The 14,305-nt window shown below is 38.9% G+C and overlaps 1 protein-coding gene across 1 annotated transcript in view; it reads right to left on the bottom strand.

Moving 5' to 3' along the window:
- The window catches only part of wdr27 (WD repeat domain 27), a 47,103-nt gene that overhangs the window by 7,736 nt on the left and 25,062 nt on the right, over positions 1 to 14,305 (bottom strand). Inside the window, exons 22-23 of the mRNA XM_084949295.1 lie at positions 12,722 to 12,824; positions 9,452 to 9,550 (exon numbers count right to left, since the gene is read on the bottom strand). Of these exons, the coding sequence (XP_084805421.1) occupies positions 9,452 to 9,550; positions 12,722 to 12,824 (202 nt within the window). The remainder of the gene's footprint in view (positions 1 to 9,451; positions 9,551 to 12,721; positions 12,825 to 14,305) is intronic.

The raw sequence follows: 14,305 nt of genomic DNA, 5'->3' as shown, positions 1-14,305 counted from the left end.
TGTTCATTGCAGTTCCAGCTGTGCTGAACACAGGCCAGGCTGTCTCAGCTCAGTCTGTGTCTCACTGTAATGTGACATTCTGGAGTAGACAGCAGTCCACCTCTGTATTTATTCTCTGGCTGTGACAGTACGAAGGGGGTAATGTCTGAGGTCAAGAGGAAACATATCCATCCATCCATCCATCCATCCGTAATCAGCCAATCAAATGGGCAGCTCAATGGGCAAGTAGAAACAACACAACATTAAAGTTGACTTGAACATGTCTACTTGAATGAGGCATGGCTGTTGGTGCCAGATGCTTTGGTCTGAGTATTTGAGAAACTGCTGAATACCACACCCAGACCGCACTTGTGTCAGCTAACAATAGGAAGCTGAGGCGACACACAGGCTCACAAAAACTGGGGAACCGGAGACTGTAAAAATGTTGCTTCCTCAATTTATTCTGCAAGGTTTGAATGGTTGGATCAAAATTTGAAGTAAACAACATGAAAGGAGGGCTCCATTCCACCTGTGTCATCCCTTTTATGCTCTCAGTGTACTCATCTTCTGATGGCTGCTTCCAGCAGGATTATGCACCATATCACGAAGCTTCAAACAAACTTCATCCAACAGAGTACCTTTGGAATGTGACAGAATGGGAGATTTGCATTTGGATATGCAGCTGGCAAATCTACAGCAACTGTGCTATCGTGTCAATCTCCCAGGAAAGTTTCCAGCATCTTGTTTAATCTGCCTGCAGTAGTTCTAACGGCAAAATAATGGTCAACCCACTGCTAGAAGAGTGTGCCTAATAAAGTGGCTGTGAGTGTACAATGTACATGAATCAAAGTGTGACATCATTGGTATTCGTGATACACCAAAATTACTCATATATTGGTTTGTGTGGTGCTGTTAGGTAAAATAGGTAGTAACAACCAATGATTTTTACTGTTAAATAACCTAAAAACCATTGTAAACTAATAAAATAATAATGTAACAGCATCAGAAAGTGCATCTTATTTCACTGGAGTCCTCAAATGTGCTACTTTTTCCAACCAGCAGTTGTAACCACGAAGATATAAAATTGAATTGCTATCATTACAGCTGTAATTGTGCTGATCGTACTGTGCTGCATCTCAGGGAAAAACTCCAGGGATCCTTTTATATCCTAGTCCATCCCTGCTGTGTGAGTAACAGCTGCCAAATGGCCACAAATTAAAAATGATACAGTAAAAATGTCTACTGGGACAACAGCTGGGTTTTTTTTGCCCGGCTGCGAAAAGTAAAGATGATAAAAGCTGACACAGAGAGACAAGAAAAGCACTTAGCATGAAAAGTCACAGATATGACTCACTCTTTGTTCATCTTAGTTTGGATGATCGTACGTGTTAAAGTTTTGCAGACAACTGATTGTGTCAGCAAGTGGTCATGGTTCTGCGCCACCTCCAACACACTAAGTGCAAATGAGAACCAAGTACCTCAGAGTTCAAAAACGTTCACTTAGTCCAAAGACTCTAAAAGAAGACAGTAGATTATAACAAAAAACAAAACAAAAACAGATGTATGACTCAGAAACTGACCAGACGTGTAGCGAGGTGGTCCAGTAACTTACAGTAAGATACAGTGGTGTGAAAAAGTATTTGAGCCATTAGTGATTTTTTTAGTTTTTTTGCACATTTGTTATACTTAAATGTTTCAGGTCATCAAACAAAGTGTAAAATTAGATACATTTTAAATGTTAAATTATGGTTTTATTTACTAAAGAAAAAAGCTATCCAAATCTACCTGGCTATATGTGGAAAAGTAATCGACCCCTAAATCTAATAACTGAATTGCACTGAATAAAAACAATTTGGCAAAGAAGAGTGGGCCAAAATTCCTCCACAGTGATGTGAAAGACTCATTGCCAGCTATTGCAAATGCTTGATTACAGTTTTTGCTGCCATAGTGGTTAACCAGTTATTATGTTTAGGGGGCAGGGCTGGACTGGTAATCTAGCATACTACGCATTTGCCTGGTGGGCCAACGTACTTGTGGGCTGATGGGTCAATATTTCTTTTTTCTTTGTTGATAATTATACAGGCTACAGGCCGGCTTGTGGGGCTGCTGCACCCCGGCCATGCAAGCACTAACAGAAGCACGTTTGTTCATTAGTGACACTGGATTGCCCAATCAAATCTGGCCCCTACGTTCCCATTGCACTCATGCACCTTGTAGAGTTTATTGTTGAAGACGCTGATAATGATGGACAAACAAAAGTGAAATGGTGCAATATATGTCAAATTAAGTAAATTAAATTAATCATATAAGCAGCAATAGTACCAGCAACAACCCCCTCGTAGTCACAAGAGGCGCTAAACAGAGAAGTGCAGGAGAAGGGATAGCAGTCTCAATAACAGAGTGAGAAAGAGATGGAGGAAGGTCTAAATAACATGGTAAGAAAATGGATGGAAAGTAGAGATTCAAATTTTAAAGTAAAATTAATGACTTCTAGTGATGTGTGAAACCACAAATTTCAGTACGATACCAAGTAAATACAGGACCACTTTTGCCAATACTAATACTGATATAAATACTTAACCTATGAAGACAGCCTATGTAGAGGAGTGCAATATGTCATGAATTATGAGATGAATCATCATGAAATGCATATTCTGAACACATTTTAATGACCACAAAATCACTGTGATTTTTACCTTTCACAATAGTTACCTAACAGAACAAAAGAGATCCAATCCCAGTGCGAGCATCAATACTATCAATATTTTGATCGATTTGTCTCCCGCTAATAACCGCTTTGACTAACAGTTAAAGAGTAGTTTTTCATTGTCACATGCATGCACTGCTACTAAGATGTCCGAATCCTACAACAACTTTACAACCTGATTGAAAAGAAAAACTTTCAATATCAATAATCCAACAAATTGAAATTGAAACATAATACAGTATGTGTATGAATATTATATATACATACAGTTGCACTGCAGTTTCTACAGTATGTGACAATTAAAAGCTACACTTTTTATTTAACTAGTATCAGCTAAGATGTGCTAATCCAACGACTGTACCAACCAGATAAAAAAAACCTGATACACATAATGATAATTTCAAATATTTTTATGTGCGTATATTTAACTGGACCATTTGCGACCAATCATGGTGGCCTGCTTGGACCAAAAATGCTAGGGCTGATTTTTTTGTCTCAGTCCATACCTGTAAAGGGCCACTTATTATTTTACATACGACGAGACAGGTTGGTGGCTGATTTTTCCCTTGATAAATGAAATCATCATTTAAAAACGTTTGTATTTTCGTCTAATATTAAGCTGGAGCCAGGCCTGGGGAGGGAGCCAGAGGGGGAGCATCCAATGACTGAGCTGTAGGAGCCTTGGGGTCTGGCCGGGTGCAGCCCGAAGGACCAAATTGGGCCCACCCTCCTGTAGGCCCAGCACCTGCAGGAGGCTCCATATGGGTCGGGTGCAATGTGTGCCGAGCAGTAGTCAGGGGCAGAGGCCCATGACGATCTGATCCCCAACTGTCAAGGCTGGCTATTGAGAAATAGAACGTCACCTCACTGGTGGGGAAAGACCCTAAGATGGTGTGTGTGGTTGAGTTATAGTTGGGTTCACCTCAATGCAAGCCTTTGGAATTGCCTTCATTGAGAATTGGCGGCAGAGGAGGGTATTCTTATATCCCCTCAGCTTACTCAGTATATGGCCCTAACTTTTTGGGGTCACTGAGTGAGGTTCTTGAGGGTCCGCCTTCACACCGTCATTCTTCTGGGAGACTTCAATGCTCATGTGGGCAATGACAGTGATACCTGAAGGGGTGTAAGGGAGGAATGGCCTTTCTGATCTGAACCCAGGTGGTGTTTTACTATTAGACTTCTGTGGAACTCATAGTTTGTCCAAAATAAACACCATGTTTGCACATAAATATGTCCTTAAGTGCATGTGGCATCAAGCCAGTGATTGATTACGTAATGGCATCATACATAGCCATATGTTCTGGACACTTGGGTGAAGGGAGGAGCTGAGCTGTCAACTGATGATCACCTATCGAGGGTTAGGGGAGGATGCTGGAAAGACCCGGCACACCTAAATATATACTAACAGTGAGCTGGGAACGTCTGGGAAAGGCCTTGGTCTGGGAGATCTTTAACTCCCATCTCTGGCAGAACTTCGACAGCATTCCGAGGGAGGCTGGGGACATTCAGTCCAAATGGATCATGTTCTGCGCCTCCATTGCCGAGGCAGCTGCAAGGAGTTTTGGTCGCAAGGTGTCATGGTGGAAATCCCTGAACCTGATGGTGGACACTGTAGGTGAAGTGAGTAATCAAGCTGAAGACGGAGTCCTATCGGGCTTGGTTAGCCTGTGGGACTTTGGAGGCAGCTGATGGGTACTGGCAGCCGAAGCTCCACTCACAGGGTGTACAGTGTAAGTGTGGTGCTGCTGAATTCAACTGAGGATATAGTCAGGCAGTCAGGGAATACTTTTAGGACCTCCCTAAACCCACTGACATGCCTTCTGAAGGGGGGACTGGGGACTAGGGGAACTTTAATTTTCGTAATTAAAATGAAAACTTTATGTCTACAGAAACAAAATTATCTACAACTGATACTAACAACTTTTATAGGAAAAAAATTCTAATGTGCTAAACCAAATTACTGATAAGGCATCAGTAGGCAAAAAAAGCAACACAAACAAAAACACTTTAAGCATCAGCTGGCTTCAGTTTGTTTGCTAAATTACTCACTGAGGTTTAGATGAACAAGGTCCTTAACTTAAAGATCAAGTGTCAGAAAGAAGAGGGACATGTCTGTAAAGGTTCTCAGTCATCCAGGTCATCGTGGTCTAAAGAGCTTGGAAAGAAAAGCGTCTGGACTTCTTTAAGTTTCTTGACGATGTTTCACCTCTCATCCGAGAAGCTTCTTCAGTTCTAAAAACTGAAGAAGATGAACCATTTTCTTTCCAAGCTCTTTAGACAAAGAAGAGGGATATTTTCACAAAGAGAGTAACAACTGGTTCAACAGATGCTTAGAAGAGCTCATCTACACCAATAATGAACCGTCTTTTGAAGTGAACTGCTGATAGTCAAGCTATCAGCAGTCCTGACCTGCTGATAGTCAAGCTATCAGCAGGTCAGGATGACACAGTACAGAAATATGAGTAATCCAAACAGTGTGCAGCGCCATGAAATCTGTGCCCCTCATCTGACCCAGTAACCCGTTTCTTCACTTCTGGCTAAAGCATTTTTCTTTACATATGAATCCAAAATTCCAAATTCAGTGGAAAAAGTACCTGTGGATACAGTAGCATGACTGCCTCGTTTAAAGGCACTACTAAATTGTAATCTCAAAAAAGAAAAAAAGAACATCCTATTTTGTATTATATGCAAGGAATGACAAGAACACCCCTGTTGCATGTGAAAATCCTTCTGCTCTAATTTACACAGTAGCACATTAAGGTTCAACACGGGAAAGAAAACAAATTGCAAACAAATTTACAGCTGCATACAATGCAACTCCCACACGATTTTATAAGACAGCATTGTGAAGTGACAATAAAAGCTAAAACCCCTAATTACAGACTAAAGTACAGGAATAAACCTAAGGGAATAAACCCTGAGGTGGATCTGTCTGCTTGATTCTCTTTTAAGTATTCAGGTGGAAAACATGAGTGATAAATGAGTGGAAAATATGCATTGCATTATCTGTCTGTGTCTCCCATCAGAAGTTTCTCACAGCTGTAGATATGGAGAACATCTGGCCCTCAAATGTAGATCAACAGCAAGGTGAACACAGGTTAGGGACATTTTTTGCCAGCACTTTGTCTTAGGAGAAAGCATGAGCACAGCATATTTCCAATATATCACATGGTTAACTTTAGAACTAACCGGCCATTTCTCAGGACTTCTTGAACTTAAAATGACTTTTGACTTATTGCTTTTGGCTCACAAAAATTAAACCACAGATAGGTAAGCATGCAATTCCACACACGCAAACAAACCTAGATAAACTGAGTAAAGTATAAGTTAGCACCAGGTGAACAGGCACTTCTGCAGGGTTAAAATAAACTATCTGCTTCACAAGTAAGCAAACAAGATTTGCTAATGATCACATCTGGCAAAATTATGGACAAAGGGAGTTACTGAACTTTTGAGAAACTGAGGAAAAATTAAAGAACCAGTAAATAAAGTCATACCAGTGCTATGGATGGAATTATAACATTTACTGAGCTTTTATGTCATCAGACCCATCTCCAATGACAACTGAGCAAAACTGCCTCCCTAAACGGGTTTTGTCAAACCACCCTGAAATCATTTTGGGAACAGCGATCTGTGGTGGATGCATGCAACTGTGCCCAGCTGTGTACTAACCGCAATCAGATAATTGGTTGACAAAATGCAGAGGACAATTTACCAGTAAGCTAAACTTGTGACGTCCACTAAAATTCAACAAAACAGGCAAAAATGACTTGACTAATCCACAAGATTCAGATAAATTACCTAACTAAACATTTAGATGCCTGTATGTCTTAACATCAACATAATTCTTATATCAACTTTCAGCCTAGTTTGACCTAGTTTGTGGCAAGGCTGTACTGGTTTTTACAGCAAAACCCTCATTTTTTATAATGTATTCTGTATGCAAAGGCCTGTTACATGAATGTGAGAATTTAAATACTACTAGAGTATATGTTCATCATTAATACATTATATACATTTACTTTCTGATAAGATATATATCCCTATTTCAATCTACAACCTGACACCTGTGGTGGAAAGTAAGATAAAGATCCAGTCTATTGATTCAACATGTCTTGTTTCTGAATTTCTGATTTGTCCCATCAAGTAAAACAAAATGTACAGAAATAGTAATGTTGAGCAAGCACGCCCTGACTGATGAAGTGTGTCTTCAAACTCTGCAGATCACTGTACTTCAGCCAGATAATGGCTATGAACCAAGCTTTCCACTTTCAAGCTGGGAAATCTGAATGTATCATTGTGCTCCAAAGTTTCGCTGAATTGAGTTACAAAAATGGACATGCAGATTTAAAACATGTGCCTTGAGTTGACAACACAGTCAACAAATCTTAAAAGATGTTCAGCAAAGGCTGTGATATTATAACATTTTTTAAAAGTATTCTTGCTTTGGATATTTTCAAAGGAATGCGTTGCTTTATTAAAAAGGCACTAGATATGTTGTTAGTCACTAAAAGCATGTTGGTATAAAGCAGCACTGTAATGGCAATTCAAAGTAAACACATATCTTTTCTGTTTTCTTTGGTGCAACTCCCCACATTCCATGAATTGTTTTCTTCTAGATTGATGGCAGGCCAGGCAAAGATAACAAACAGTTTTAAATCCTTGTGGATAACTTTTAATAATTCATAGATCACAGAACAACCCCTGCAACCTGTGTAGGGTGTACTCTGCATCTCGATCTGTGATAACTTTGATAAGCTCCAGCCTAACCATTAGCAAAAGAAGATGGATGGATGACAGCACAAACTAAACCCTTTCAATAATTTTTTTAATTGAAAGCAGCTTTGAGTCACAGGTGAGTAAAGATATCACAGGTCACATGATTTTTCATTACTGAGGCATTTTGACCGTGGGTGATGTAACTTAGCATTAAACGATTCACGCTATCGAGTACAGAGCTCACAGTGTCTATGATCTGAAGATTCCTGCATGCATATGCACCTATGCCCTGGCTCCAAGGATTGGATTCTGTAAGGTTTTATCCCAGTCAAACAAGTGCAGGATCAGGAAGTTCTAGTTTCAGAGTTTTGCTGACTTATGATCACTTCAATGGGAAACGCCCCAATAATAAAACTGGCTGAAGTGCCATTATAGTAATTCCAGTCTTCGGTGTGGTACTAGAATCCAGACTGAACACTTAGATGTATCAGACATGAAAATGTGGCTACCGGAAGCAAAGATAAAAAAACAAATGACAAAAGATCCTGTAGCAATCTGTCTTGATGTGTTACGTTGTGTACAGCAATCAACCAGCTCGGAAACCAGCTTGTTTGCTTTTGCTTATTTAGGTCTGATGGCTGCAGTGTTTTGGTTCCCTGCTGTGTGTAGTCTTTCGTTGGCTCATTTTCATTCATCTTCAGTCCTGAAAGCCCTTGAACCTAACCACCAGAGGAATGTTTTTTCTTTGTTTGTTAAGCAACTTAACACAGGCCTATGAATCATTTAAGCAAAGAAATACCAAACTCCCAAACTCAAGGGATGAACCAGTGTTGTATCTATGCATCACAGACAATTTAACCGGAACCAGTTTTAAACTTTGCTACCAGTCACAGAGAATCAGGGAGAAAAGGATGAGTTATGCCAACTTACAAAAGAACTGGACTAAAAATCAGTGCCAACAGGTCTTGTGGAATGATAAATCCAATATTTTTATGGGGGCTTTTTAGCCTTTATTGTGATAGGAAAGTGCAGAAAAGACAGGAAAGCTGGGTGAAAGACTAGGGGAAGAATGCATAAAATGGCCTTGGGGCAAATTTGAAACCAGACCTCTGCATTAGCCTTATAATATATGGGAGGCTTGCTGAACTTACTGAGCTAAACTGGCACCCCAATGAATTGTTGTTGTATGTATGAAGGAGGTAAAGAGAGAGGTACAGCCACCTGTAAGACACAGAAGGCTCTGTCATGGCTCGGGGCTGTATTTCAGCCAGTAGCATTAGGGTTATTGTCAAAACTGATGGAATTATGGATGTAGAAAATTACCATCAATGGAACACTTTCAGTCATGAATAGGCTTTCCCAGAGCTTGGACCTCCACATTATTGAAGCAGTTTGCGTCCATCTTTACGGAATCAAAGGAATCAAAGGAATCAAAGGAATCAAAGGCAGCCAACATCCAAAGAAGAAGAGCTTTAGATATTTTTAAGAAGCCTGGAGAACTATTCCTGAAGACTACATAAAGAGGAGTTCAAGATGTGTTGAAGAATAATGATTGTCATACCAAAAATTGACTTTCAATCACTGGAATTATAGAATCTGTACTTTTGGCTTGCATGAATTCACATGTTTCAAAAAAAAAAATGCTGCACCTATTTCTTATTTTCATAGCATAATGTAAAGAAATGAACAGTACCTCAAGATTTTTGTACAGTATTGTAGATATCGCACTATAAACTGCATGGTTACATAGGCTACCTTGCTCAGTAACCTAGCTAGGGTTAGCTCCCTACAAAAAAAGGTAATATTGCTAAAATGTTAAACTCAGTTCAATCCACAAACTGATAGGTGACATCAAGTCAATCATTTGTCACATTTAAAGTATCGTGTTGACTATACTACGCAGTGAGTACAGACAAAGACACCTTAATAAGTCGTCCCAGAGGAGATCATTCAGTTTTCATTGGAATATGAAGCAAAGATATTTTATTGAGGCACATCATTGCATATTTATCTATACACAAAAACAAACAGTAATCAGAGTCTTACCTGCGGAGTAGCAGGGTTGAAGGCCACATTAAGCACAGTGTCTGAGTGGTTTTGTAATCTGTGGAGATAGTTGCTGCTACGGATGTCATACACATAGGCCTGCAATTAAGGACATAATGAATGTATACAGAAGCTTAGTGTGTACTATTGTACATACAACACACAATTATGCTCTGACCGAGCATGATGATAATGCAGATCAACTTGAGTATCATTTCAGCTTCAAGGGTAAATGTTTATCTTTTTTTGTACTTCCAGACACAAATGACATTTAATATACAGTGCATGTATATAGTAAAATGTCCAGCCAAGATTGATTGCTAGGGGTAAATGTCCAAAGCCCAAATTTCTTGTAAACGGGAGTATTAAAGCGGTTAAAGCTTGTCCAGAAATCAGACATGTAGCAGACACTAAAAATCACGCCAAAGTCAATCATCCTTCGTGCTGGACTAATCTCAAAATAACTGAAGTTCAACAGAGTAAATAAACACGGAATTTTAGCAATTTTTCAGTAATTAACAAAATCTGTAATTTATCAAAAAATGGTTTGCATTCTTTTTATGTCCTATGCTTCTTCTTATATTTACTGAGTAGTTTCCTGATTCCCGAGTGCTCGGATAACCTGTGATATAAATAATGGTAAACAGTGATGAAGAAGGTCACTTTAAACACCTGAGTGTTGGATGCTGATTTTCAGCTTTAAAAACTGTGTAAGTGTAAATTTTAATGTTAAAGCATAAATACTCATACTGAAGTTTGTTGCACAGACAGATCTCAAAATAGTGAACATCTCAAAATCAAGCTGCCATTACCAATTATAACAAAGCCTTGCAGATACTGCGTGTTACTAGTGTATTTTGCTTTGAGGTAGTTAGGAATTGTTAATCACCCCTGTGGGAGTTGTGGATTTTATACTTCCTCTCGTTGATTTAAAAAAGAAAACCCCCAAAAATCGTTAGCGTACTGAGTGTCTCCATCTGTTTCATTTGAGACCTTAGAACAGAAAGTTTGTTATTGTATGCTTTTTCTAAATATAATCAGTAAGTTTTTAGAAAAGTGCATTAACCTCAGTGCCATAAGGACAGATAAAAACAGATGTGGAGATGTCTGCTACAAGATGAAGACTCATCAAATTCCTGCAGCTGTTTTGTATCATGTTTCCCCGAAAAAAAGAAAAAAAAAAAAATCCTGCTTCAATTGAATCCTGTCAAAAGAGTGACTCCTGTCTAAGGCTTATGAAGTGTGTGATGCCTGAAAGGGATTTAGGTATATGGAAGAAAAAAGTTCTCTTAGGAATGTTTTAATATCACATGGATCACATGATGTATCAGTTTATGTTAATAGTAACTGAAACGGAGCAGAGCCCAGGGTCAGGAGGGTTTGCAATATATCACTGAGCATATATTCTGATTAATAAATTGATAATTAAGTCACAGTTTCATGATAAGAAATAATTCATATTTCATCTGTATACAGAAAAGCTTAATATCAGCCATGCTAAAATGATATTCCACTTCGGTTACTTTTGGGCTAAGTTTTTTGGAAAATGTGTAATATGATCTAGGGAGTCTTTTTTAGGCTATTCAGGTTCCTTTTTTTTTTTCCATGATTGCTTTTTGATATATTAAGACAAGTACAAATGTGTCTGGCTCATATAAGTCTCAAGGCAGCTACAAATAAATACGATGTAGCTCACTACCGTATACTCTCCCGGTTTCCAAGAAACGCTGGAAATGACCGATCTCAACAGAGATGCAAAAGTCTGTGCTGTGCTGAGTCCCCATAATTAATAAGAATCAGCAGCATGCATATATTATTCCACTGCTTTCAACAAGCACGTATACGAGAAGAACAGAGAGATGGATAAGGAAAAGGGAGGCTGTCTTCTGGAAATGTCTTGAAAGTAAGGCAAGCTCTGGAAAAGCAATTAAACAGTTGTGCTTCAACATGAATGTTGACTTCTTTGGAAAAAGGGTTGAATCCAAATAAAAATCTCTGAGTCAAGCACAAACAGTCCTTTCCTTAAATGGAGGTAAAACTGATAAAGATATTAATCATTTTTGCTGCTATTTTACCTTCCTAAGGTCAGTTATGTTGTAGTTTTAACTTGGGTGACAACATTTATTAGCCAAACATTAGCAGGTAGAGAACTCTAAAACTAGGGTGCCACATGTGAGACAGCTCTGGCATCCATGCGAGCAAGTCTGAGACTGAAAGTGAATCTATAGGAAGGAGGATCGGGGGAGCAGGCGGTGAGGAGATACGGCATCTTGGGAGATATGAGAAGGTTAGGGTTTGGGAATTAATTTTTAAAGTTAATCTTGTAGGTCTCAGTGATTTTGCGATGAGTAGAGGTATTATATAATTAGTGGATTTAGAATCAGTCTTGTTGAAGCCATCACATTTTGCCAAACCAAGGCCATAGCTTTTTTTCTTTGTCCTGAACTGAACCACTTGGTTCTACAGTGCACAAGTCACGTGTTTGGTTTGCTTTCCTTCTTAACACCAGTTTGAGTGATCTTACCTGTAGTGTCCTGTAACGGTACAATTTAAATTTCCATTTCTACCAACTCCTCCAAAAGCCATTCTGAATACCTGTGCCATGGGCATTTCGCCAAGCAGGATCAGGTAACACAAATGTTTTACAACCAGGACATGTATATCTATTTTATGTCTATATTATGTCTAAAATACTTGGCCATCTCTCAGGTGCTGTGTCAGGTCTTTGCTGGATTATTCCTGTTTCTTAAGGACATGAGATGCACTTGATCAGTGTGTCCGATGACATGAGAAAGCCAACTCTGCTTTTAAGTGCTTTTTACGTTAGTTCTGCATAACCTATGCAGACTTTATCAATCAATAAACAAATCAAACAAAACATCTGACACTTTGACCTCACTCTCAACCAGGCTGCCCATCCCTGAGCCTGGTTCTGCCAGACATTTCTTCCTGTTAAAAGGGAGCTTTTCCTTCCCACTGTTGCCAAATGGATGCTTGTAGTGGGTTGTTTGACTTGTGGGGTTTTCAGTTATTGTACAATCTTTACCTTACATTATAAAGCACCTCGAGGCAACTGTTGTTGGTGCAATATAAATAAACCTGAATTGAACTTTTATAGGAAAAAGCAAGATGAAGAACAGCCTAGATATTGCAAAAGGTCAAAATCTTTCTGTTTCACTTTATAATGTTTTAATCCCTACGATGAAATTTTTTTTTTATCTGTTTGCAATGTATACAGGTGGCTTTGATGGACCCAGTGAGACTGCTTACACAGTTATCCTCAGAGCCCGTGGCAATGAAGCGTCCACATGGCGAAACGGCTGAAGAGCAGGGCTGGCACCGATTTACATGGTTCTCATAACGCCGTACACACCTGGTAAGAAGAAGCACACAGTGGTAAGAAATCACTGATGTTAATAAATTCAAACAACTTTATGTGACGGACAAACTTGATGCTTGACCAGTGATCCTTTATATTAGTTTGTATGTTATAAGGCAATCTAAAAGGTTTTACTGGGTCTAGTAAACTTAAAATAAATGTTTGGGGACTGGGATATCTTTGGTATGCATGCTATTTCACAGTGCACACATTACGATGCTGAAGCGTTGAGCTGAAGGTGCAAAATATATGGAACAGAAGGAGAACGGCACTCCGTGGACTGCTTTACAAACAACTGAACCAGCTGAGCACAGGGAGTTGAGCATGACTCAAGGAAAACACAGGAAAGAGACTTCGTTAATGAAAAATGTTTCCCTCATGCAACTTCTGTGCTGTTTCATTTGGTTTGCAAAGGCATGTAATGTCTTTGCAATGCCACTAACAGGTAACTAAGCTAGTGCCTCTATATGGGCTGGCATACTGGCAGGCCAGTGCTTTGACAGCATCTGGTGAGAGCATGTCTTTGACATTCACATGCTAATGTCATTAAGTTGGGCTAAAAGTAGGGCATATTCACCGACCATAAAGAAATCTGATATACCCAGTACCAGAACTTTATGGAACTTATAATGTTGAGTTGGTGCTAAGACTGTGCCAGAAAACTGTTGATTCAGTTTAATGGCATGCTTTCTTTCATTGCTCTTCTCTCGTATTCAATGGGATTACTTAATTATCTATTTTTTTCAGGATGACAACATTGTCAGCTGACTATGACATTTGCTCATGTAGCCCTCAATAAAAAGGCCATATGACAGAACAGAAGCAACAAGATGGGACAGTCCATAGGTTTTCCTCTTCAGATTTTAGAAAGATTTCGAACAGTTATTTCTTAAATAATGAACTTTTTCGTCACAAAAAAACTTCTTTTCTTTTATAATACACAAACTTTCTGTCTGTGTTTGCTTCATTTTTCATCAACTCCTACAAGATCAGGAGTTTAGCAGCCAAACTTGACATGCAGGTACATTTTAGGCCCATGAAGGTTCTTATCTATATCAGCAATGGTTACAGGTGCATCTTCACCATATAAAAGTGTTTTATCAATTTAAATTTACGACGATAAAGTCTTATTTATATCCACAAAAGCTATTTTTAAAATCATACACTATAACTATATAGTGTTGCCTAGCAACAACCTAGCAACAAAACCAATTTTTGTATTTATGCACTGAAAATTATGAAAGAGGATTAGGGCCACTGGGAAAAAAAAGTGTTCACGTTTTTATTTTCTTCTTTTCCAGACTGACTTTTTTCTCGGAATTCTGACTTTTTCCTCTGAATTATTTTTTCTCAGAATTCTGACTTTTTTCTCAGAATCCTGACTTTAATCTCAGATTTCTGACTTTTTTTCTCAGAATCCTGACTTTAATCTCAGATTTCTGACTTTTTTTTCTCAGAACCCTGACTTTAATCTC

Source organism: Perissodus microlepis, chromosome 13 (genome assembly GCF_051167445.1).
Source record: "Perissodus microlepis isolate ML-2025 ecotype Zambia chromosome 13, ASM5116744v1, whole genome shotgun sequence".
In the NCBI taxonomy this organism is placed as follows: Eukaryota; Metazoa; Chordata; class Actinopteri; order Cichliformes; family Cichlidae; genus Perissodus; species Perissodus microlepis.
The sequence above is the reverse complement of the archived record's forward strand: the minus strand, read 5'-3'. Positions and strand labels throughout refer to the sequence as shown.